Source organism: Schistocerca gregaria, chromosome X (assembly GCF_023897955.1).
Source record: "Schistocerca gregaria isolate iqSchGreg1 chromosome X, iqSchGreg1.2, whole genome shotgun sequence".
Lineage (NCBI taxonomy): Eukaryota > Metazoa > Arthropoda > Insecta > Orthoptera > Acrididae > Schistocerca > Schistocerca gregaria.
The window spans coordinates 680,034,849-680,062,803 of record NC_064931.1 but is presented as its reverse complement, the minus strand read 5'-3'; the positions used below and the strand labels follow the sequence as shown (position 1 = coordinate 680,062,803).

The window sequence follows — 27,955 nt, the reverse complement described above, 5'->3', positions numbered from 1 at the left end:
GTGGCCCACACAGTGTTTCTAATGAGTATAAACAGTAAGATTGCTTCTTGAAATCGAGCATCTCCTTCAAAGCAATATGATGAGTAAAACTGAAGCAGAGTGCTGCTTTGATGTTCAACTGTTATCTACTCTCTCTCTCTCTCTCTCTCTCTCTCTCTCTCTCTCTCTCTCTCTCTCTCTCTCTCTCTCTCTCTCTCTCTCTTAGCACTGGGGTGACCAACATGAAAAGCAGTGGTCAAAGAACAGATAGAGTAAAGGAAGAGAGTCTGCTACATCCGGGATTAACACAGCTGAATTGACAAAAAGGGGATGTGTCATACTCTCTCTTTCCTAACAGTATAAGTCAGTACACAGAAACATAGATATTCTTGTTTGGGAAGAAATGGAGTATAATTTAACACAGTAAAAAAAGTCACTATTATGTCATTTTTACATCCTGGTTCTTTTAAGCAGTATTCTAGGATGGACTGCATGAGTGTTTTGTTTGCAGTCTCCTTTGTAGACAGATTGCATTTTCCTAGTATTATAGCACTGTGATGCAGCCTGCCACCTGTTTTAAATATAATTGACCATTCAGTTTTGTATTCTGGCAAATTGTTGCACCCAGGTATTTGTACAAGTTGACTGATTCCATCTGTGACTCATTTTTGTTACAGTCATAGGATACTATCCTTTTTTTTTCTTTTTGAAGTGCACAGTTTTACATTTCTGAACATTCGGTGCAGGTTCCCAATCTTTGCACCACTTTAAAATGTTATCAAGATCTGACTGAATATGTATTCAGTTTCTTTAAGATAGACTTCATTACAGATAACTGCAGTGTCGGCAAAAGATCTGAGTTTACTATTAATATCGCCCACAAGGCCATTAATAAACATCAACAGCAAGTGTTCTACCACAATCTCATGCATCCTCCCTTAAAAAAAATAAAAATTAAAACCCTCAATACAGTCACAAATTACTCTTGATATCCCAAATGGTCATGTGTGTGATACTAAGCAAACACAGGATACTCAGTCAAATGCCTTTCAGAAGTCTAGAAATACTGCATCTGTCTGACTGCCTTGATGCGTGGCTTTCAGGACGTCGTGTAAGGAAAGTGCAAGTTGTGTTTTACACGATCAGTGTTTTCAGAATCCATGCCAGTTGGCATGGAGGAGGTTGTTCTGTTCAGAATACCTCATTATGTTTGAGGTCAGAATATGTTCTAAGATTCTACAACAAACGAATGTGAGGGATATTTGGATGGTAGTTTAGTGGGTCACTTTTGCTATCCTTTTTGTAGACGGGTGTGACATGTGGTTTCTTGCAACTACTAGGTATTGTTTTTTTGTTAGAGGGATGTATGGTAGGATAATAGTTGAAAGATGGGCTGATTCAACACAAATTCAGTGTAAAACTGCTTGGGATTGCATCAGGTCTTACAGTTTTATTTCAGTTTTAATGATTAAAGCTGTTTCTCAATGCCACTGATGCTAATATCTATTTCACTCGCCTTTCTAGTGATGTTGTTGTGGTCTTCAGTCCAGAGACTGGTTTAATGCAGCTCTCCATGCTAGTCTATCCTGTGTAAGCTTCTTCATCTCCCAGTACCTACTGCAACCTACATCCTTCTGAATCTCCTTAGTGTATTAATCTCTTGTTCTCCACCTATGGTTTTTACCCTCCACGCTGCCCTCCAATACTAAACTGGTGATCCCTTTATGCCTCAGAACATGTCCTACCAAGCGATCCCTTCTTCTAGTCAAGTTGTGCCACAAGTTTCTCTTCTCCCTAATTCTATTCAGTACCTCCTCATTAGTTTGTGGTCTACCCATCTAATCTTCAGCATTCTTCTCTTATTGTCTAAACTATTTATCTTCCATGTTTCACTTCCATACATGGCTACATGCCACAAAATGCTTTCAGAAATGGCTTCCTGATATTTAAATGTATACTCAATGTTAACAAATTTATCTTCTTCAGAAAAGCTTTCCTTGCCATTCTCAGTCTACATTTTATATCCACTCTACTTCGACCATCATCAGTTGTTTTGCTCCCCAAACAACAAAACTCATTTACTAGTTTAAGTGTCTCACTTCCTAATCTAATTCCCTCAGCATCACCCGATTTAATTCGACTACAAATCCATTATCCTCATTTTGCTCCTTTCAAGACACTGTCCATTCTGTTCAACTGCTCTTCCAAGTCCTTTGCTGTCTCTGACAGAATTACAATGTTATCGGTGAACCTCAAAGTTTTTATTTTTCCCACATGGATTTTAATTCCTACTCCAAAGTTTTCTTTTGTTTCCGTTACTGCTTGCTCAATATAGAGATTGAATGACATTGGGGATAGGCTACAACCCTGTCTCACTCCCTTTCCAACTGCTGCTTCCCTTTCATGCCCCTCAACTCTTATAACTGCCATCTGGTTTCTGTACAAATTGTAAATAGCCTTTCGCTTCCTGTATTTTACCCCTGACACCATCAGGATTTGAAAGAGAGTATTCCGTCAAAAGCTTTCTCTAAGTCTACAAATGCTAGAAACATAGGTTTGTCTTTCCTTAATCTATCTTCTAAGATAAGTCATAGGGTTGTTATTGCCTCACGTGTTCCAACATTTCTACAGAATCCAAACTGATCTTCCTCGAGGTCGGCTTCTACGTTTTTCCATTCGTCTGTGAAGAATTCTCTTTAGTATTTTGCAGCCATGACTTATTAAACTGATAGTTCGGTAATTTTCACATCTGTCAACACCTGCTTTTTTCGGATTGGAATTATATTCTTCCTGAAGTCAGAGGGTCTTTCGTCTGTCTTATACATCTTGCTCACCAGATGGTAGACTTTTGTCAGGGATGGCTCTCCCAAGGCTACCAGTAGTCCTAATGGAATGTTGTCTACTCCCGGGGCCTTGTTTCTACTAAGGTCTTTCAGTGCTGTGTCAAACTCTTCACGCAGTATCGTATCTCCCATTTCACCTTCATCCTCTTCCATTTTCATAATATTGCCCACAAGTACATCACTGTTGTATAGACCCTCTATATACTCCTTCCACCTTCCTGCTATCCCTTCTTTGATTAGAAGTGCGTTTCCATCTGAGCTCTTGATATTCATATAAGTAGTTCTCTTTTCTCCAAAGGTCTCTTTACTTTTCCTGTAGGCAGTATCTATCTTACCCCTAGTAGTATATGCCTCTACATCCTTACATTTGTCCTCTAGCCATCCCTGCTTAGCCATTTTACACTTCCAGTCAGTCTCATTTTCGAGATGATTGTATTCCTTTTCGCCTGCTTCATTTACTGTACTTTTATATTTTCTCCTTTCATCAATTAAATTCAATATTTCTTCAGTTACCCAAGGATTTCTACTAGCCCTCGTCTTTTTACCTACTTGATCCTCTGTCGCCTTCACTACTTCATCTCTCAAAGCTACCCATTCTTCATCTACTGTATTTTTTCCCCCATTCTTGTCAATCGTTCCCTAATGCTCTCCCTGAGACTCTCCACAACTTCTGGTTCTGTCAGTTTATCCAGGTCCCATCTCCCTAAATTCCCACCTTTTTGCAATTTCTTGTTTTTATCTACAGTTCATAACCAATAGATTGTGGCCAGAGTCCACGTCTGCCCCTGGAAATGTCTCAGAATTTAAAACCTGGTTCCTAAATCTCTGTCTTGCCATTATATAATCTATCTGAAACCTTCCAGTATCTCCAGGCCTCTTCCATGTATACAACCTTCTTTCATGATTCTTGAACCAAGAATGAGATGCTATGAGAATTAAATTAGGGCAATATTTGTGGGTTTTCCTTTTAAAGGAACATATGGGAATGGAGTTAAGTATTTTTGCTTTTGATTTGGTACACTGAATTTCAGTTCTTGTCTCATCAATGAGTGACTGGACACTAACTTTGGTGCCAACATTTTGGGGGTGACAACATTTACACATGACCAGAATTTATTTGGGTTGTATGAAACGTGTTTTGACAATATATTGCTGTGGTAGTCATTGAATACTTCACACATTGCTCTCATGAGAGCCAAACACATTTCATGTAGATCTCCCTATCTATAGCCCCTATGCTTTGTTTCACACCTATTATGCAGTAGTCTCAGCCACTTTAGAAATTTCTTTACAGTAACTATATACCAGCGGTTCACAAATGTATTCAGACTACCACCCACTTAGCCAAATGCACTCGTCCTTAGTGCCCCCCTAAATTATCCTATATTAATCTTTAAAATCTAAATATGGGAAGGTGGCCCACAAAGCTTTTCTCATTTTTCTAAATTATTTTAAATGTTCTTCACATAATTCTGCCCATATTTATGATTTATACAGATAAAATATGAGTATAAACACAATAAGATTACTTCTTAAAATCAAGTGTCTCCTTGAAATCATTATGATGAGTAAAACAAACAAAGCACTGACTTGATACTTACTGTTGCTTAGTGCTGGGGTGACCAATTGGAAAAGCAGTGGGCAAAGAATAAATAGAGTAATGAAAGAGAGAGTGTCTGCTGCACTTGTTATAAACACAGTTGAATTGGCAGAAAGGGGTGTGTTGTTTTAAAACAACAAATTGACATTTATCTTAAATTTTATAACTAAACAATGACTTTTGAAATGTGACAAGATAGTATTGATGTTCTGAGTGAACACTCAAAAACCTTAATGCGATGGATTGACTTGATCAAGATACAGGGTTACTGAGAAGTCCAATAACATTTGAAAATTCACTCATTCACAGAAATGATATGGGGTTTTATTGAAACTGAAAACAAGTGCAAAAACTGGTCAACCAATGGGGCTGGATAGCAACACATCAGTGACACCACATGAGAATCGTGTATAAAATGAGCTGTATTGAAAGAGGGAGTCAGATGTGCCAGCAGTTGCAGCATGGTGACTTTACCAGAAAAGGCATGATTTTGCTCCATCCAAGATCTCTTGCACACTTTATTTGGTGGGGATCACATGCTGAGCCACCACTTCCATTGTGCTTGGCCTCCCTGATCCCCAGACTTGAGTCTGTGTGATTATTGGTTGTGGGGCTACCTCAAGTCGCAAGTCTGCCATGATTGTCAAATCTCATTGGATATGCTAAAAGACAGTATCTGACAGCAATTTATCACCATATCTACTGATATCCTGTACAGTGCTGTTCACAACATAGCCCCTGGACTACAGTTATTGTTGATGAATGATGGCTGACATGTTGAGTATTTGTTAAAAAGAACATCATCTTTGCTAAAAATGAATTGTTATGCTAGCTACTGCTTCTGTAGCATATGAAGCACCATCTTTTTGTCATTTTGTGCTCTTTATTTGGATTTGATGAAACCCCCATGTTATTTGAAGCATTTATGTCTATATAAAATTTTCCGATATCTGGTTTAATCCAGTTAATAAGAGCCTCAGATCTCAACACTGAGTAATCTTAAGTTAATGTCTTTGCTTCACCACATGCTGCACCACCACATTTTAACCATCTTCTACCAAATACAATGTTTGGAATGAAATACGAATCTTCTTAATCCACTATTATCTTCATACTGCAAGAGACTGGCCAGTGATCTTTTTCTGTGGACAAAACTTCTGATAAGAAATCTTAAATTTTGGTTTGAGCTCTCATTCTTTTTTTAGCTCCCTTAGTTATTCCTCCAAAATTCCCATTTTCCCAATACCTGAAACTTGATTTATCACCCAGTCAAGAATTTCTATCAAAAGCAGATTCTTAAGTCATTCAGGCATATCTTCATGCAACATACTCAAATGATCACAGTAAACTTGCAGATCAGCAGCATGAATTCCATTCTTTTTATGTAACACTGAGAGGCTTGGAAATCAGTAAAACTCTCGACAGCCTAGGTTTCTCTTGAACGAAGCCAAGTTTGAAACAAATATTGAGCTCACAGATGTGGCTTTGAGAAGACTGGTTTTGTTACCCTGTAGTTGGACCTTAATTTTATTAACTTTTGCAAACAGACCTGACAAGTATGCAACATCATGTCTGATCACTTTTAATACTTCACCAAGCAATGAATTCTTTCTTTCAAAAAACTCCACAACAATATCAAAGAGTTCATAAAATATCCTAGCACAGTTGCCTTTTGATAAACATTTAACTTTTGTATGCTCATCACAGTGCAGCCAAAAAAGTCTGTCATTGAGAGCTTTGGATTTAATTTTATTCACTGCAGCAATGACAGTCTAAAGTGGTTTGTAAGAACAGTCACTTAGGTTTCTTGCCACGAAATGTTGGCGATGAATAACAAAGTGAATTCTAAACCCACCCAGAACAGCTTTCTTCATTGGGTTTTCCTTCTTTCTGAAGAATTGTTCAATACTACACCATGTATTGATTCTCCTTTGGTGTCTACTAGCCTTGCAAATAATAGCTCATGAACCAAGCTTTTACATCCTTTTTAAGGCACACACAAGCTAAAGGTAAAGATGCAAACTCTGGTAAAATTGACTCAAGTTGTAATTCAAAATCAACCATTCTAAGTGTAGATTATAACATGCTTTCTGTGTTATTAACCATTTCATCTGTTTGCCTTTGCACAGAACTGGTGCTCAGTAGTGTAGTCTTGATTATCCTCTATGGTGACTTACTTAACACAGTTTGCAGTACTTCACCAACACATAGTAGGATGAATCCCATACCTATTGCATGTAATTGTCCAGACTTAGTCGTCAATGATTAAATACTGTATGCTGCAAGTAAACCATCAGTATTTTGCTGTGAACCCTTGCGAAACATGTTTGAGAGAGGCGTTTGCTCCTCAAACTTATTTGGAGGGACTTAAAGAAAGTTAAATTTGTGGTCACCTTGTCAGGGTGTGCCTTTCTTAGGTGTTCATTTATTGTGGAAAGCTTCATGGCTTTATTAGAGAAGACTCTTTCACATATTAGGTACACTGATAGCTGATGGTTTGTAGTCCCTGGTATACATTCATATTTCTGTTACTCTGTGTTATAATCTGCTAGTTCCTTCTTAATATCTGCAATTTCTTTTCTAAAATATTTTGAGGTCAGTGGCATTTGGAACTGAACTTCATAAAAAAAAAATTCATTATATTTCTACAGTTATAACATACTGTTATTAACATGTGGCAATCTGTGGAGAAAAAAAGAAAAAAGTTGTTTATGTTTGGGCTCTGCATCTTAATAAATTTAAAAATGTATTACTATATCCCCAGTAGGCTATTAGGCCTATACTACAATTTTGAAACCTACCTGGCTAGTGAGCTTGAAAGGTACGATAATAAATCGTGTGTTTCTGGCTCCTGTGCAATGCCCTCGGTATGTTTCATTGTAGGAAAAATGTATTAAATAGAGTAGGACAAATCCAACTGGATCAGTGCAGGCATCCTGTTTTTATTTTGTGAGCAGACTTGTGTATCAGTAGTGGTTACTATTCATTATTTTGACAATTCTCATCAGATGTCAGCACCAACCAGTGGCAAAAACTCAATGCGAGGAGGATACAGCTCAGTCGCTCCCCAACAGTCCAATATGCTTTGACTGCCCGCTTGGTTGCTCTCACCACCCGCAGGATGGCAGTACTTACTACTTTGCTGTATACCAGGGAGGGTTCTCCTCATCATGAACTGCCTTATGGGCACATACAGGGATTGGACAAAAATATGGAAACATTGCAAGAAACACATGCTTGAATTTAAATACAGATTCTAGCCAAGGCTGCATGTTGTAGCGCTGTGTTTTACCACAAAAGGCTCCTGTGCAATGTCCTCAGTGTGTTGCAAGTGTCAGTTGTGGTCAAAACGGTATTCTGGATAGTTATGAGTGCATTATGTTGGAGCTAAGTGAATTCGAACTTGGGCAGATTATTGGTGCTCATATGGTGGGTGCTTCCATAACCAAGGGAGCCAAATTGTTTGGTGTTTCAAGAGACAGGGTATCAAAGATTTATATCGGATGCAGGGAATGCGCAAAAACATCACGTGCTAACTTACAATGTGGATAAAAGTGTGGGTTAAGTGATTGTGACAGACAGCCATTAAAGAGGATTGGGACACAAAATAGAGGATGACAGCTGCAAAAGTCACTGCAGAACTTAATGTCACACTCAGGAACCCTGTCAGTGCCAAAACACCATGAAGGGAGCTCCAGAAGCAGGGCAATCTTGAATTCCAAACCTGCTCATTAGCGATGAAAATGCCTGTTATGAGGGCATTTGGTCGGATGAGTGTCATTTGGTTGGGTGAGTCTTGTATCACACTGTTTGCAACTTCTCGCCTAATTTACATTCCAAGAGTGAAACATGGTGGGGGTTCGGTGGTGATTTGGGCAGCTGTCTGTGATATTCCATGGGTTCCATGGTTACCCTGCAAGGTCACATTACTGCCTAGGATTATGTGACCATTTTGGCTGGTCATGTCCATCCATGGTACAATGCTTGTTCCCAGTGGTGATGCAATGTTCCAAAATGAAAGGTCCCTGTTTACACAGCATGCATCATCCAGAACTGGTTGTGTGCATATGAGGGTGAAGTGATTTTGTTTTTCGTGCAGTAGTCGGGTACTAAAGGGGATGAATGTGTGGGTGCATTATTGTGATGAAGGAGGCATAAGTTGTCTTCCCACCATTCAGGTTGTTTCCTTCACGCATTTTCTTGCAGGTGTTGCAGTAGTTCTCAATGGTACCATTGATTAACAGTTTGTCCTTGTGACACGAATTCATGATGAAATAATCCTTCAACGTCAAAGAAAACTATCAGCATGGCTTTGACATAAGATCTGACCTGAACTGACTTGACGAGCTTTTTTTTGTTTTTGAGAACCTTTCCCAGCCCACTGTGAGGATGGGACCTTGGTCTCACCATCATATCCATAGACCCATGTCTCATCACCAGTTATGATTCTCTTAAGGAGCATCTCATTCTCATTTGTGCAATCCAAAAGCTCTTCACAGATTGCGAGGCATAGGTCTTTCTGATCTTGACTCGTGAACAGTGGGACGAAGTTAGTGCCAACACGATGCGTTCCAAGGTTCTGTGTCAGGATTCCATGACATGATCCAACTGAAATGTCACATTCTTCTGCAGACAATCAGTCTTTGATTGGCCTGCGCAATTTCATTGGTGTTCCAGATATGAGCATCCATCGGTAAACATTGAAGGGTGTCCTGAGTGAAGGTCATCTTCAACTTCGGTCCAGCCATTTTTAAACCATGTGAACCATTTGTAACACTGAGTATGGCTTAAGGAATTATTACCTCAGGCTTTCTGCATCATTTGGTGTGTCTCTGTAAAGGTTTTCTTGAGTTTCATGCAAAATTTAATGCAGATGCATTGCTCCTCTAACTCTGCCATCTCGAAATTTGCAAACTCAGCGACACAACATTCTACTCAATACAGCACTGAAAAATAACTGACATGCAACAATGAAACATCTGGCAGTTACACATTATATTAGTGCAAAATTATGAATGTCCAGAATTTTTTGAACTGATATTCTGATATTTGTTTCATACAACCCATTTGGGATTAAAACTGTTATCCTCCAATGACTGGAAGAACATTCTGAACAATATATTCTTGCATCGAAGTACCACTGCTAATTGTATATAAAGATATTACATGCCACAATTACATAGGTCTTAAGTAAAATGCCCCAGGTCTCATTTATTCATAATAGCTATATGGTAGCAACTAAAGAACAACAAAGAACATAAAAATAATGGTAGTTACGCTGTATTTTGTATTTTTTTCATTTACATTCCATACATTTTTTAATAAAATGCTGTTACATATAAAGTGATTTTCCTCATAGCATTCTGATAAGAGATTTTTTTTTTTTTTTCAGGACATTCGAGGTACTTTGGAAACTTGTTGGCAACAACGTAAGCCGTTACAAGAGTTACCCCCGATTGATTGGTGAATGTGGTGGTAAAAATTTCCACTTCATTCATCCAAGTGCTGATGTTGAGTCTGCGTCCCTTCAGACTATCCGTTCAGCATTTGAGTACCAGGGACAGAAGTGTTCCGCTTGTTCACGACTCTATGTGCCTGCATCATTGTGGCCGAAGGTAAAGCTAATTATGCCTTAAAATAATCAATGATGTAAACTTCCAATTATACAAATATCTGCAGCATTTAGGTAACAGTTGAAGCGACCCAGGAAAACCATATTTAAGTAAAAATAAAATAAAAAATCTAGATCAAGTCCAGGTCATATTATCCATTAGCAGATTTCCACTTGCTATACATGGAAATTCCCCCCTTCCTTTCTGTTTTCTTCCAGGGTGATAGATTTGTAGCCACTCACTTCCTGTGAACTCCAGTAATGGCTTTTGCAGCTTCAATACATAAATATTCTGAAATGGTTGTGGAGAAATGTCTGAAAACCCTCTCTCCAGGACACAGCTTCTTATGGATGCAAAAGACTACCAATGAGCATCAAATACATGGAATGGGCTTTGCTATCAAGAACAAGCTTCTCAGGCACCTGGCTGAGCTTCCAACTGAGCATAACGAATGCTGCATGATATTAAGATATTGACTGGGTGGTAAATAGCATGCCACAGTATGCCCCCACCCTTAGATTATGATGATGATATCAGAGAAACATTCCATTCAGATCTGGATGACATTGTATCAAATATCAGTTGCCAAGTCAAAATAATCTTACTTGGCAATATTAATGCTAAAGTAGGGACCACAAAGTGTGAAGTGATGTAATTGGCAAGGACGTAGATGGCAGGAAAACTCAAGTGACATTAGACTCTTCTCAAAACGTGCTTAACATGGATTAACAAGTACCAACACCATCTTTTGACAAAAGTATCACTTCAAAACAGTACGGTAGCAACCTCGATCAAAGCAGTGGTATCCCGTTGACTACGTGATAGTCCACAAGAAAGATCTACAGGAAGTTTTCATCACGAAAACGACTGGAACTAATGACATTTGGACAGATTATGAACTTCCTAGATCCGTCATGCATTTGTCTCTATCCCCTCAAGAGGAGGAAACAAGAGAAGAGCTGTAACCACACACGATTCCAAAAAGCTTGGTAAGTCAGAATATGCTTCTCAGTACAGAAAGTGTTGAAGGAATGTCTTGATGTAATGCAGCAGTGGAAGAGCTTGGAGACCATCATTCTGGATGTTTGCAAAGAAACGGGATATAAAAATGAGAAACATCAGAACTGGTTCAACAGAAAGGTGATGAAATTGAAGCATTAATATCAGAGAACAGGAAAACCTTTTATGTGTGGCATTCTGTCTTGCCAAAGGAGATTTATAAATAACTATCCATGTGCTCAAGAATGTGTGGTGGATAACAATAGCAATATTTTGCAAACAAAAGTATGGGACAGTTCTTCCAAGGCACAGAAGCAATTTATGGTCCCACGACCTTTGACAAAAGATCACTTAGGTTTAGTAAGAAGAGTGCACTTCTAAAAGATCAGTGCTCCATGACAAATGGGTGGAAAGAACATCTACAAGACCCGAATCAGTACTAGACGAAGTGCTTTATTAAGTAGGCAAAGGAACATGATGCCACAGGTCATGATAGTACCCCATCAGGAGCTCAAAGAGGATGGTGAGGAAATCCTAAGACATATCCAGGAACTTATTGTCAAAACTTGTACCAGTGAAGAAATGTCTCCTGATTTAAGAAACTGCAGTAACTGCTGGGGAATATAGTAGCTGTATGCCTTTGGAAAGCTAATGGCTTGAATTCTCACATATTGTACTATTCCCTTTGTGGAAGATTTGCTACCAGAGAGCCAGTGCAGCTTCCGGGTATTAGCAGCATGTCAGCATTCAAGAAAAATGCAGAGAACAAAATAGACCTCTTTACATTGCCTTTACTGGCCACGCTAAAGCATTTGACATGGAAAACTAGAGCTTCGTGGAAGCTTGTAGCTCTGTATGGTTTTCAGCAGAAATTTATTACTATCTTGAAATTAATTTACACACGTCACATCAACTCTGCTAGGGAGTGATTCCATATCAGTACCAGTATTAAGTAACAATGTGTGATTATCCCAACATTGTTTTCCCTGTGTGTTGCCATTGTCATGCAGCTCAGGGGGAAAAACTCAAAGATTTCTGATAACACAACCTTGATTCACTGCCAAGTCAGTTGAAGCACTGCTAGTTTATCAATTATTTCTCATATTGCTTTCTTATTGGGCAATTTAAAGTCTTTCATATTTCTTTTCTTTTTGCAGTAAACAGAAGGTGGCTTCATTGCATTGTGTTCCTAATTAAGACTTCGTGTGTGTATTCCACTTTTCAAATTGCATTGTAAATATGTTGCTCATATTCTACCTAATTTTTGCTCACATGCGTAATATTGAGTGAGGAGAATGATTCCATGATAGTTTTGGTCTCATATAAAACAGAAGCTGGTTTCATCGCATGGTGTTCTATTGACTTGCTTATATTTGTTCCTTCTTATGAGTCCGTGCTCGATTTAAATGCATTATAATTATATTGCTCATATTCTGCTTTATTTTTATTACTATCCATTTCCCGTAATTTTTCAATGGAGAACTCCATATTAGCAACTTTTGGCAGAATTGGCATTCAACTTTATTCAGGGTGTATACGCCCTGAGACAAATGGGAACTATGGGAAAAAACTGGGAATATTTTCATTGGAGAAAACCCTGGGAATTTTTTATTGTTTTAGTTCTGAGTTAAATTTTGGTGCTTTTGACTGGTAAGAACTGATATTCTAACAATTTTACTTTAGCCTGCTACTGCAATATACTACTGCAGCAATAAAACAAACTAGAGAAAAACACCAAAATAAAACTTAAGTTGCAAAGAAAATATGCCACTTACAACAACAAAATATAGCGCACACACACAAGCATCTGTTGACAGTAAAATGTGCCAAAAGGCAATAGGATGAAGATATGCAATACTATGTAACAACAAAGTGCTTTTGATGTCATGACTGTTTACATTTATAACAGGTCATGGGAAAAAATTGCAAATGATGGTTTGAAAAGCTTTACTTTCAGAGTTCCCCCCATGAACTATGGACCTTGCCGTTGGATGATTGACTGATCTGGCCTTGTAACACTAACCAAAACGGCCTTGCTGTGCTGGTACTGCGAATGGCTGAAAGCAAAGAGAAACTACAGCTGTAATTTTGCCCGAGGGCATGCAGCTTTACTGTATGGTTAAATGATGATGGCGTCCTCTTGGGTAAAATATTTCGGAAGTAAAATAGTCTCCCATTCAGATCTCTGGGTGGCGACTACTCAGGAGGATGTCGTTATCAGGAGAAAGAAAACTGGCGTTCTGTGGGTCGGGGTGTGGAATGTCAGATACCTTAATTGGGCAGGTAGATTAGAAAATTTAAAAAGGGAAATGGATAGGTTAAAGTTAGATATAGTGGGAATTAGTGAAGTTCGGTGGCAGGAGGAACAAGACTTCTAGTCAGGTGAATACAGGGTTATAAATACAAAACCAAATAGAGGTAATGCAGGAGTAGGTTTAATAATGAATAACAAAATAGGAATGCGGGAAGCTACTATGAACAGCTACTACGAACAGCTTTATTGTGACCAAGATAGATACTAAGCCCCCGCACCTAACACAATAGTACAAGTTTATATGCCAAATAGCTCTGCAGATGAAGAAGAGATTGATGAAATGTATGATGAGATAAAATAAATTATTCAGATACTGAAGGGAGACAAAAATTTAATAGTCATGGGTGGCTGGAATTCAATAGTAGGAAAACGGAAAGGATTATATAAGATGAACATGAACAAAAGCAAAACGAGGATAATGGAATGTAGTCTATTTAAATCGGGCGATGCTGAAGGAATCAGATTAGGAAATGGGAAAAAGTAGTAAATGAGTTTTGCTATTTAGGGAGCAAAATAACTGATGATGGTCAAAGTAGAGAGGGTATAAAATGCAGACTGGTGATGGCAAGGAAAGCGTTTCTGAAGAAGAGAAATTTGTTAAAATCGAGTATAGATTTAACTGTCAGGAAGTCATTTCTGAAAGTATTTATGTGGAGTGTAGCCATGTATGGAAGTGAAACATGGACGATAAATAATTCAGACAAGAAGAGAATAGAAGATTTTGGAATGAGGTGCTACAGAAGAATTAGATGGGTAGATCACATAACTAATGAGGCGGTATTGAATAGAATTGGGAAGAAGAGAAATTCGTGGGACAACATGACTAGAAGAAGGGATCGATTGGTAGGACATATTCTGAGGCATCAAGGGATCACCAGTTTAGTATTGGAGGGCAGCGTGGAGGGTAAAAATTGTAGAGGGAGACCAAGAGATGAACACACTAAGCAGATTCAGAAGAATGTAGGTTGCAGCAGGTACTGTGAGATGAAGAAGCTTCCACAGGATAGAGTAGCATGGAGAGATGCATCAAACCAGTCTCTGGACTGAAGACCACAAGAACAAACAACTTTCGTTGTAAGTTTCCTTTTAGGCAAGGCAAATTATGTTATGTATGAGACTGTATGATGAATGTATTAAATTGCGGATCATTTGACTCTCATTCAAAATTTAACACTTTGAGGAACTTAGGAAAATTTTGGGTCCAAAGGACCAACCATCTATACCATTATTTAACATTTTACTGGTGCATCTGTGCTTTATATATTTTAAAGTGTAACACGCCCTAAAAAAGACCAAGCTTCAAGGTTAGATTTTCATATTTCTTTTAGTTCTTTCATAGATAATAAATCATGCAACAACATGGCAAAAATTATAACTATCCCTAAAAATGTGTGAGGTGAATTCTTGAGCAATTTCACATGGAAAGGTCAAAGTGCTCGACTGAATGTGTATTCGGTCAGGTAACCCATGAAATGTTCTGTGCACAGCTGTGCATGGCTGGAATTTAAGCTGTGCTCTTAGGATCCTGTCTAACCACACCAATTAAAAAAACACTGTAATAAGTAAAAGCTCAGCTTTCCATGTAGCTGTACTGTATGTATCTAAATGTAAACCATTAACTTTTCCTAATTGTGTGTTCATGCTCCTTTAAAAATCATGTTGCTATAGGCTGACTACATTATGTGTCCTGTGCTTTGAACATCTATGAAGGTCATGTGACATGAGTTATGAGTGGTTGAAAAAACACATTGCAATTTCAATTTCAGTGCTTCGGAAGCTAGTGTGCTGTATTTTATGGAATTCATTCCCCCCCCCCCCCCCCTCTTAAAATGCTAGAATGTTCTATGCCTGTGTATAAAACCTATACCATTCAAAGGACTGGTAAGTTTTACAGCTCCGAGGGAAAGTATATTGTCAATTAACATGGAAAATATATGCTTTTGCCTGTAATATAGTGTTGTTTCACCCAGGAATAATGTATTTTAACCAGGAAAAGTCTGGGAATATTTTTTTCTTGTCTGCATTTACGCCTTGTTATGCAGTCTCTTCACTGAATGAGTATGGAATTCTGCTTTGAATGGCACTGTCTCTTGTCACTGACACAGGAACATTTCCAGTTGTAAATATATCATCTTGATAAAACTTGGCAGGTGTGTAAAGGAGGCAAAATAATGCAACACAGTTTTATTCATTTTTGCCCAGTTTCACTTTTAAGATGTAATACACACCATGAATGGTAATTTAGTATTTTAGATTTAGAGAGAATAACTCCATAACCATGATGGATAAAAAAAATGTGTTTAGTATAAAAGTTGAATCACAATTAATGTTCTTGAAAACTGTCTAATTAGCTTTTGCAATAATTTTAAATTTTCCCAAATACCTCACCAGCATTAATTAATTTTGAAAAAATAAAAACTTTTGTTACAACATAATATAAAGAAGCTTTCATGCCACATTCATCCATGTGTAATAAACCAGGTTTCTGAAACATCTTTTTTGTAAATACGCTGTACATGGTGTGATGTTGGAGTGTTCTCAACATACCTTATTAAAATATCTAAATGTTCATTATTATTTGTTTTATTTGTTTTACTTATTTTCATTTCATGTTTTAAGTTGTTGTTTTGTGTTTTAAGTTGTTGTTTTGTGTTTTAAGTTGTTGTTTTATGTATTAAGTTGTTGTTTTATGTTTTTAGTATACCATTTCTCATATGTCTATTTTGTTAATTCAGAACAATAATAAACTCATTATTATGATACAATATCATTACAATAATGACAATCTGTAAACAAATGCTTAAAACATAACATTTTTTTACACAATGCACACAAAATCAGCAACATTTCTTCACATAATATGTATGACGGACAACAAATACGTATGATGGACAACACAGTAGAAAACAAAATTGAGCAGGGTTTGCTCATAGTGGCAGCCTATCATTGAAATATCCTGATTTATTTCAGGCATATTTTCGTATGGATAACCTTAGCAAAGAGAATTGATTATGTACTGGCCACTGAAGCTTGATTATATTGTTTCTCAAGTGGAGATTTGACATAATCCTTCACCAGAACTATATCTGAAAATCTTCATGTTCTCCCAACATCGAATGCCATACACACACATCAATAAAAGTTTTGTATGACCTCGGTTCCGAGAGTTCCAAAACCTGTACAGAAAATTGGAATACAAATCAACATAAACATCATTTCCGCCCTTTTCATTGCTCATGAAAACCACACATTGGACATTGTACCACCATACAGCGAGACCTTCAGAGGTGGTGGTCCAGATTGCTGTAAACACCAGTACCTCTAATACCCAGTAGCATGTCCCCTTGCATTGATTCATGCCTGTATTCCTCATGGCATACTATCCACAAGTTCATCAAGACACAGTTGGTCCAGATTGTCCCACTCCTCAACGGCGATTTGGTGTAGATCCCTCAAAGTAGTTGGTGGGTCTCGTCGTCCATAAACAGCCCTTTTCGAACTATCCCAGGCATGTTCTATAGGGTTCATGTCTGGAGGACATGCTAGCCACTCTAGTCGAGTGATGTCGTTATCCTGAAGGAAGTCATTCGCAAGATGTGCATGATGGGGGCACGAATTGTCATCCATGAAGATGAATGCTTCGCCAATATGCTGCCGATATGTTGCACTATCGGTCGGAGGATGGTATTCACGTATCTTACAGCCCTTACGGCGCCTTCCATGACTGCTAGCAGCATACGTCGGCCCCACATAATGCCATCCCAAAATAGCAGGGAACCTCCACCTTGCTGCACTCGCTGGACTGTGTGTTTAAGGCATTCAGCCTGGCTGGTTTGCCTCCAAACACGTCTCCAACGATTGTATGGTTGAACGCATATGTGACACTCATTGGTGAAGAGAATGTGATGCCAATCCTGAGTGGTCTATTCGTCATGTTGTTGGGCCCACCTGTACCGTGCTGCTTGGTGTTGCCGGGAGTGAAGTCGCGCATCATGCAGCCTATTGTGCATGGTTTGAGTCTTAACACAAGGCAGCACATCACCACCAATGCTGAGCACTGTTCTTGTCTTGCTGTAATTACGAAATCTGCTTTCGACGCACGTCTAAACATGCCAATACAGGCGTCTTGTCCCGTCTTCCTGTGGGCCGTGATCCTGACTTTGATTGTGAAGAATTGCTTTGCTTCTGTCTTGATATGGAAACGCAGGGTACATTTGGAAGTTTCCCAATTACGAGCTCACGCATTGCAGTTAGCTAGGAGACTCCCCCCCCCCCCCCTCAGGTATTGATGGTGAAATTGTCTGTTTTGTTGCGGCTTGTGAGCAGTGTGCCTAACAACAAGCAGCTCCCAGGGCTTCTCTGCCCCGTAGCCCACTCCATGCCAGCTGTGGGAATGCGTTCATGTAGACTTTGCAGGTCCTTTCTTGAATTCCTGTTTGCTCTTGATTGTGGATGCATTTTCCCATTTTCCTTTTTTGGTACAGTTTTAAGTGTTTGTTTTCTACTGTGGGACTGCCTTGTGCCTTAGTTTCTAATAATGAGCCCCAGTCTGTTCCTCACACTTTTCAATTGTTTCATTCCCATCACTGCAGTGGTCATCTTACGCTTCCGTGATTCCACCCACAGTACAGTGGTGCATTAGAAATACTAATGGGTATGGTGAAGTCCCAAATGAAAAGGTTTGTTATGGATTCTATGCCAGATGATGCCCTTCTCCGTTTTCTGAACACCTATTGCTATTGCTTCACGCCTATGAAAGAGCAGAGCCTGGCTGAGATGCTTCATGGCCAGCAGCCATGCACACATCTCCACCTTCTAAGGCCTGCGCAGCACCTGCCACTGGTGGGTTCATCTGGCTACTTCGTGCCGGGATCGCCAGTGTGGGCGCAAGGCTTCAGGAGCTGTCCCAAGTGGATACCGGCTATGTTTGTCCACCACCGAGGACAATGTCTGTGTGACATCCATATGGCTGATGGTTTAGTGGCGTGCACCTTGATGAATTGCCAGAAGCTACTGGTTTGTGAGTTCTGCCCCTGTCACCATACCGTGCCCCACTGCCCTCTACCCCAAGCCCACCATCACGTGCTGTGGAGCCACCCCTGTTACACTGGCTGCTGACTCCAGTGCAGTGCCCAGGGCTTCTGGCTTCCCAGTTCTGGGTGCCAGTCCATGTCCCACCTCAGGTCCGTTACTGCAGCCCCTTGTTCTGATCGGGCCACTCCACCAGCCCCCCTCTCCATTATCACATCAGTCGTCATCGACAGGGAGTGGGTTCCCATCCTGTTGTCCCTGCACTGGGACTTGCTGATGATGACGTTGAAATGGCGATGGCTTCCTCCTCTCCGGCACTGTCATCAGGTGCCGCGCGCCCTCGTGCAAGCCCACAAGCCTGCGTCCCCTCATATTCTGACCCTGTGCTCCGATGGCCGCCTGGCACATTGTCCCACTGCACCGGCTGCTGCCACTCCGGACCCGATGGATGTGCCTCATCAGGCCACTGGCATCTCCTCCGTCGTCTGGCTGTCCACTTCACATGAGGCAGAGGTATGTGATATCTTGCAACTAGTGCACATGTGCAGAGAGTGATGTCGCTGCTAGCACATTTGAATCGGCCACCAAATGTATTAATGTGGACTGGCCTTTGGAGGTCACCGGCAGAAAGCGTGGTCTCCACTGTGGTGTCTGCCAGTGACTCAAGCATACGTAGGCACGGAGCAGTGCTAACTAGTCTCTCTTGTGTGTCTTTCCAGTGTGCTGTTCACATCAATGTACTGTGTCTTGTTACATGGTGATCCATGGAAATGTGTTTTCCGTTGTAGTTGAGTGCTTCATGTGAAAAGCCATATTTGGATTACTTTGGACCAGTTGCTGAATAGTTACTACAATTGCAATGTCAATCACCACTTGAGACACAATATAATGAAGCTGCAGTCCTAGTTCATAATCAGTTCTCTTCGTCAAGGTTTTCCAATGTACTTGAATATGCCTGATACAAATCAGGGTATTTAGTTTATCACCTGCACCACTATTATTGAACCCTGCTGAATTTTGTTTTATATTGTGTTGTCCATCATTAGTGTTATGTAAAGAAGTTGTGTTCATTTTATGTGCATGGTGTAGAAGAATGTTATATTTTCAACATTTGTGTACAGATTATCATTACTGTGATGATTTTGTATCATAAAAATGAGTTACCTATTATTTTGAATTAACAAAATACACATGTGTATACTATAAACTAAAGACAAAAAAGAATTTAAAACATAAAATAACAACTTAAAACATGAAACAAAAGAATCATAATGAGAATTTAGATTTTTAATTAGGTATTTCGAATATGCTCTGACACACACTGTGTACACCGTATTTTCCAAAAATAGTGTTTCAGAAACCAGGACCGAGCGAGATGGTGCAGTGGTTAGACACTGGACTCGCATTCGGGAGGACGACGGTTCAATCCCGCATCCGGCCATCCTGATTTAGGTTTTCCGTGATTTCCCTAAATCACTCCAGGCAAATGCCAGGATGGTTCCTCTGAAAGGGCACGGTCGACTTCCTTCCCCATCCTTCCCTAATCCAATGATACCAATGACCACGCTGTCTGGTCTCCTTCCCCAAAAAACAACCCACAACAACAACAACAACAACAAAACAACAGAAACCAGGTTTATTTCACATGGGTGAAAGTGACATGAAAGCTTCTTTAATTTATGTTAGAACAGAAGTTTTTTAAAAAAATTATAATGGTGGTGGGGTATTTTGGAAAATTATAAATTATTAAAAAAAGTTGATTACATAGGTTTCAAGATCATTAATTACATTTCAACTTTTCTGTGAAACACATTTTTATGTCATGGTTCCCAGGATATTTCCTCTAAACTGAATACACCAAATTACCTTTCAGTTTGCGTTTTATCCCTTTAAAGTGAAAATGGACAAAAGTGGAAAAATATGTATTGCATTATTTGGATCCTTCAGCATCCTTACCAAGTTTCATCAGGACTGTTTATTTACAGCTGGGAATGTTCCCTTGTGAGTATGCTGTGTAGCCTTATTGACTAGAGTGTTCTACCTTGCAAATGATAAAAATCCACCATTAGCTAAACAAATGTGTTCACACGTTATTCGGGTACTACAAACAATAAGTTTTAGCTGAGATCAGTGTACTAAAATCATCATCCCACTCCATTGAAAATTTTGGAGCTCAGTATTAAATGCAAGAAAGTACAGGAAATGGATGTGAACAAAAATAAAGTAGAATAGCAGCAATATACTTGCACTCAGTTTAAATCGAGCAGTTCACACATGGATGTGTAAAAGAGAACAAATGTACACTAGTCCACAGACCACTACATAAAGAAACCAGCTTCTGTTTTATACAAAACAAAAGCAAATGTGGGATCATTTACTTCACCCAATATTACAGATGTGAGCAAAAAGCAAGCAGAATATGAATACTTACTTAAAATGCAATTCAATGCGTGCCTTACACACAAGTAGTATTAATCAGGAATATAGCATGATGAAATTAGCTTCTGTGTCATATCATGTCACTTGATTTTTAGCTTTTGATGTATGCTGAAGTACAATTGTTGCACTTGATAATGACCACACAGTAAAGTTGCTATATTGGATTTTACAAATAAATAATTTTGCAATCAAAAGGCTACCATTATGACATTTCCAAAATTTTACCTTACTGTGAAATGAGAATTTAATCTTAGTTTTTGATTGAGATTTATGGAAAATATTACTTTGCAAGGCCACAGAAATGTTTCCAGCCACACACTGTAAAGTATAAATTAAAAATAGTGTCATCTAATACACACTTTTCAAAAAGCAAGAATATGGATTTTCACATCATATTTTCCCATATCCAGAGTTCATTGCCAGGTCATTAGGAGTGGTACTGTCATGCTCTGCTTCCATATTGTAACATGGACAATGCACTTCTTATATTTTGGAGTTCTGCGATACAGGCAGTTAAAGGTGGTCTTCCTTGAAGAATAAAGTTAACTTACGGGATGGATTGGGAACTGTAATTAGAACCCTCTAAAAACCAGGAATGTTTAACATTTTCTGTAGCATTAGTTGTGTTGTTGTGTGCTGCTGATAATGCAGTTGTAGCTCAGTCAGAGAAAGAACTAGGATTAATCCTGAATGTCTACACCACAGCATACAAAAATATGGGGGTCAAATTGTATACTAGTGCAACACAGATCCCTTACCAACCAGCACCTATGGAAGGATAAAGAAATGTGTCAACATTGACTGAGTAGTTACCACTTTTCCTTACCTTAGCAGCTTCTTTTCATCAAGTGCAGTTATAGAGTCTGAAATTCGATAAAAAATTAACAGTGCTGGAGCACATCCTTTGCCAGACTATAGTCTCAAGTATTTGACAGTCATGATGCCTATGTTGCAGCAAAGATTCTTGTGTACAATTCAGTTGTAGTGCCCACCTTGTTTTATGAATCTGAATCTTCGACATGTTAAAGCTGCAACAATATTACCTGTGATGCATTAGAAGGCTTTTGCACATGACCTGGCAAAGTACTTGCTCGAATATCAGCGTCCTTGAATAGACGCACACAATCAGTATAGAAATGATGGCTTTAAGATGCCAGGTCTGATGGTGAGATTGTATAATCCACTTGCCCAATAATCACATTCCCAACACAAGTGTTTTACTCTAATTTACAGTGAACAAATGCTTCACAAGAGATTGGAATAAATGCTCCAAGAATGTAATTAAGACTAATATCAAAATGTGTCACATTAATGGTAATAACTAGAAGACCTCAGAGCCCTTTTTCACTCAGCCTAGAGGTTAATAGCCCAACATTTGTTACTTTTTGAAGAAAAGAATGCTGACTGATAAGAGACAGCATAGAGAAGAAAAGGAAGTTGAGAGACAAAATGGATGGATAGAAGATGCTCCGCCTGGGATTACCTGTCGTAACTGGGGCAAACTGTGCATTTCTTGCATTGAACTATGCAGTCACCTCTAGTCTCAAAAATGATTTGAAGATAAACATGCTTGACTAGAAGTGTTTCCTATGGTGATTGTGTATTAATGGCTTGTCTACCTTACATTCCTCATCTAGCATTTTGCATAACTGATAAGCTACTTCTCACTGAATAAATTATAGGGAAAATGACACACATTTTAAAACTCTTGGAAAAAGCATATCTACAATCAAACAGTTACTGTAATTTTTTATTTACCTGAAATATGAATAAGGAAAGTTAATTAGTTTTTAAGAAGGGACATTGTATTTATGTCTCTTGAACATCAGTCTGTCCATGTGGTTGTCTCCTCTAATAGTACTGATTAACAGCAGAGTACAGTCTATGTGGTGCACCACATTTAGCAGATCAGAATTTAACATATAGTGATTTGTTTGCTGAGAATAAGATATTTGCACTCAATGTGTTAAAAGATGACAGTTTTAATTATCAGTAGTTATGGATTGAATGTAATGAGTGTTTTGTCCTGGCTGTTATATAAATCATTAAAAGGGGGTTCTGTTTGGTATTTTAGTAGTATGTCAAGATTATTTAATTAATTGCACTGTATATTGATCAGCCAGAACTTTATGACCATGGACCTACTGTTGATATAAACCCATCTGAGCGATAGCAGCATCACCAGTTGAGGACTGACTGCTAGTCAGACACATGCATGGTACATGCAGTATCAGTGAGCATGTTTTCTATGTGTAGAATGAAGAAGGCATGTGATCTGAGTTTGACAGAAGGCAGATTGTGATGGCCCAGAGGCCAGGCTTGATCATTTCGGAATCTACACCACTGGTTGTGTGTTTCAGGAGTGTTGTGGTGAGTGTCTTCAATACATGGTGAAATCAACGTAAAACCATGTCCAGATGTTGTGGGGTTGTGTGGCCACCTCTCATTACAGATGTTGGATGTCACAGGCTGGGCAGACTGGTGAAACAGTGTATGGTGGAACTAAGATCAAACTTTAATGCTGGGCAGAGCACAAGTGTGTGTGAACACACTGTGCACCAAATGCTCCTGACGATGGACCTCCGCAGCCAATGAACCATGCATGTGCCAGTGTTAACACCATGACATTGGCAGCTATGATTGAAATGGGCACGTCACCATCAGCACTGGACATTGGTGCAGTGGCAGAGCATTGCACGGTCTGATGAATCCTGATAGCTTCTTCATCATGCTGATGGGAGGCCACGAGTCCATCATCTTCCAGGAGAACAGCTCATTGACACTTGTACTGCAGGACGGAGACAAGTTGGCAGCAGATCCATTATGCTCTAGGAAACATTCAAGTGGGCATCCATGAATTCAGTGGAGTTTGTGCAAGGAACCATGATGACCAAGGAGTATCATACACTGGTTGCAGACCACGTATACCCTTTCATGATGATCATATTTCTCAACAGCAATGGCATTTATCAACAAGCCCAGAGGTGTGATGGAGTGGTTCAAGGAACACAGTGGCAAGTTGCCATTGATGTGCTGGGCCCCCAACTCGCCAGATCTGAACCTAATCGAAAACATCTGGGATGTGATTGAATGTGGCATCAGAGCTCATCACCTACCTTCCCAGAACTTACAGGAATTAGGTGACTTGTGTGTGCAGATGTGGTGCCAACTCCCTCCAGCGACCTACCAAGACCTCATTGCTTCTGTGCGATGATGCATCGCTGCTGTCATCCATGCCAGAAATGGACATAATGGCTATTATGTAGGTGGTCATAATGTTCTGGCTGATCAGTGTAAATGATAATAGTGTGACTGTTACTATATATAAGAATAGGTTCTTGAAAAATGTTATAATGTTTGACACTGTTCCCATTTTACAAGCCCATAGATGCCATTCAAGAAGTGCTTATCCATTTTTTGGAAAAAAATATATATATCTTTTTTTCCAAAAGTGGATAAGCACTTCTTGAATGGCATCGTGTCTTGATGAATTAATACAAAGCTTTTATTTATTTTCATTCTTTGCAGATTAAGTCAAGACTTCTTGAAGTTCGGGATCAGATAAAAGTTGGAGATCCTGCAGACTTCAAATCATTCATGGGTGCTGTAATCGATGAGAATGCATTTAAGAGAATCAAATCGTACATAGATCTAGCAAAGAAGGAGTCTTCCACAACAATCATTGCTGGAGGAGATTATTCAGATGAGTAAGAACTAACTTCATTGTTTTTTACTGGTCTAGTACAAGAACATAACAACTTATTATTTCCTCATAGAAAATTCAATAAAGATTTATTATTTCACTCCATAATTCATAACTGTGCAACACAGGTGACCAATTATTCATTATTATCATTAATGTTGGAGTGTAAGTACCTGTTTTTAGAAGGCCTTTGATTGGAAAATAGCTTTTTTCAATCCTTGATTGCAAAACTAAAGTTATTGTCTGGGGAACACTTACAAATTTTTAAAAGAATTTATATTCGTTTTCAACCCTGGTGTTAGATCTTCGTATCCCTCAGGGGCCTCACGACTCTTTCGCGAGTATGTGCATGGTGAACACAAGGTTTGCGGCACGTACCATATTTGCCTGATAATAAGATGACCCTAAATGTAAGACAACCTCCCCCTCCCCCTTTTTTTAAGAGGCTCCTTGAGAAAAATATATTTTTTTTAACATATTATGACCAAGTGAAATTAGAAACTTTTATTGACGTAAGGCAGCTTCTCAAGAAGTTAACATTACACTCATTCTTATGTCATTTATTGATTGTCTACATTTGATAGTACAAGAGGTCATAAAATAAAGGAAAAGATATTGTTTACATTAATTTTTATATTCACTGCCTTTTCTGTTTACTTAGCATCTATGATGTCACTGTTTTTAATCATCATCATCCTAATGAAACAACTGTGAAACTTATATCTTTATTGTCACAAATATTTGGCTGTTTATCTCAAATATATTATGATCTCCAAGGTTGTGGGTACATAACTGTTTTTCTGAAAACGTTGCGGATGTCACATCTATACTGGCTTGAGAATGTTACAATGTCTCTTGCCTCCAAATGTACCATCTGTCTTCCATTCTCTCATTGGCTGTGTAGAAGCAGCAGCTGACAAACCTTTTTGTTCCCATCATACCTTACTCTGAGTGTCCGCAACATTGCTGCACCAAACATATAGGTATGCCATTGACCTCAATCTAGACTTTCAGCATCTACTGCAGAAATGTATGTTATTGTTGAAGGTTTGTCAAATTTTAAGGTAATTGCAATTCCAAATACAAACTTATTCAAGGAAACTGCAGTTTAAACATTGTAGATGTACATAAAAAGCTGAAGAAAGCAGTATAGTTTCCCACAGTTCGCAAGAGGATGACATTTGCTGCCTGCTCAACACACTGCTTCCTGCACTTAATGTAGTTCTCAGCCAAGATGGTGTCACTGTTCCCTGTCCAAAGCTCCGTAGTGCTGTGCTTGAGCAAAAGTGAAGCACAGACCGCAATGTACTCTAGGGTGCAAATCATTTGTCACAATAGTAAGTAGTACATAAATAAAAGATCGCAATTATGATTCAGTCCAATTCTTGACCTTTTGCTCTTCCTGCATTCTAGTGGCCTCTGTTGGTACTATCTCCATGTAGGGTTTTGCCACTGTAATTTATTCTCGCAATAGCAATGGCAATCTGTTTAATGTGATTTATTTCATTTGTTAGATGTTTGATTCAGGATATTTTTTTCCTTGTTTCATGTGAATGTCACAACCTTGCTCTGAAGCTGACTAAAACCTGGTAACAGTTTTCTCCGGTATTCTAACATGTGAACAATAACTGAATCATTTATAACCTTGCTAAACCATTACAGTTTCTCACAATCAAATAAAATACTGACTTTGGTTCAGTTTCAAGTAATGGTGTTTGAAGGCCAAGATTTTTGATTTTGTATGTTACATTTACTTAAAAAGCAGCATAAATGTATGTATACAGTATTCATACATATATGATAACTTTTATGGCAAATCTGTTCCAATACAACACAAGTTTGTAAGTTTTTAGAATAAAATGCTATTTCCTCCTGTTTCACAAAACTGTCAACTTTTAAGCAGAGCAGTGATTAGTTCATAGTTTCTCATACATCCCTTGCACTAGGACCATGAGTCAAATTCACATGGTTGTTAGAGGAAGGTCAGTACTGTATCAAGTGCTTCGATATACCAGAAAATCTTGAGCCTACTCTTATGCAAGTGGCTTTGGAATTCTTCAAAATAAATTTGTACAAAACCTTAATAGCCAATACTTCATCCATAAGTGTTAGATGACCCCTATATTATTCAGTTAAACAATGTGAAAACACTGACCTCAGTAGCAGTAGTTTTATCTGCTAATATGAGGGACGCCATATTTTTCAAATGGCGAGTATAGGAAAAAATCGCATCGTATAATCGGGTAAAAATGGTACTTCCTTTCTTGTACTGCAATCTCTCATCTTCAACATCCGCTTTTCTGTGTTTCTCATGGCATTTTGATGTTGAACTGACTATTTCCCTAGGTTTCACCTCTGTTCATTGGCATCGCCATTCATTTCCCTTACATCACTTTTGAGGCAAAATAATTTTGGTTCCCTTCTGAGTTTGCCCTCAATTGTCAAATTCTTTTTGTGCCCTTGGACTGACTGGGGAAGAATGCCTTAAGTAGCCCCTACTGTTTACAGTGTTGGTGACCCTTTGCAAAAAATAAATGCATAGACTCATATGCAATTGAAAACCAACACAGTAATAAACATGATGTGGCAGGGTCGTTACATACCCATTCAGTAGAACCCCCCAACAATGCATGGATCACACTGCTGATATTGAAACTGCTAGATCCCCACACATGCCAAAAGAGCAGATGTCCATCTTCCTGGGGCGTCAGGACTCTCAGCAATGGCCATCTTGCCAGTTTACCTTTGCTGCAGATAGACAGTGTTGTTGAGCAGAGCTCTTGCTCGGAGTAGGTACCTTCAGGATGGACATTTCATTGTTTTGCATATGAAAGATATCAAATTGAACCAACACAATGGCCGTTCTGATTTGGCCATCTTGACAGAAAGGTCTAGCTCAGGCTGTTCCAGCTCGTCGGCTCCGTTGTGAGCCGCGGAGCGCTCCAAGCTCCAGGGAGCCATGTCGCTCGCTGTGACCATTCAAGTGGTCCGGCACACCGGCACGTGGCACGGCTGGCTGTGGCAGGCGGCAAGGCAAGCGTTTCGATGTGCCAGCTGCGTCATAAAGATCGACAACCTCATACTCTTAGGTGCTAAAACATGGTGACATGCTACACCAGGAAATACGATGTTCAGGAAATAAATAAGAAACAACTGGTTTACAAGAAATTGCATACTAAATTTATTGGGCCTCTGTAGCTTGACATTTTCTTTTCATTACAGGGTCGGAAAGATCAGGCGTCAAAGTATTCGCAGCGTTAATGCGGATGATGGCCTTCATTGTTGCATCCTGAAGAAACGATCATTGCTTACTTTTTATTCTTTTCATTGCTGAGAAAAGCTGCTCACAACAATACGCAGATCCAAACATGCACATGATACTGAGTGGCATTGTTGTGAAGCTTTGGAAATGTTTTTTGCTGTAATGAACGATAC

At 39.1% G+C, this 27,955-nt stretch overlaps 1 protein-coding gene across 1 annotated transcript in view; it reads left to right on the top strand.

The window, feature by feature from the left end:
• Window positions 1-27,955, top strand: part of LOC126299043 (delta-1-pyrroline-5-carboxylate dehydrogenase, mitochondrial) — a 117,776-nt gene that overhangs the window by 54,023 nt on the left and 35,798 nt on the right. The window contains exons 8-9 of the mRNA XM_049990696.1: window positions 9,815-10,037; window positions 24,346-24,524. Of these exons, the coding sequence (XP_049846653.1) occupies window positions 9,815-10,037; window positions 24,346-24,524 (402 nt within the window). The remainder of the gene's footprint in view (window positions 1-9,814; window positions 10,038-24,345; window positions 24,525-27,955) is intronic.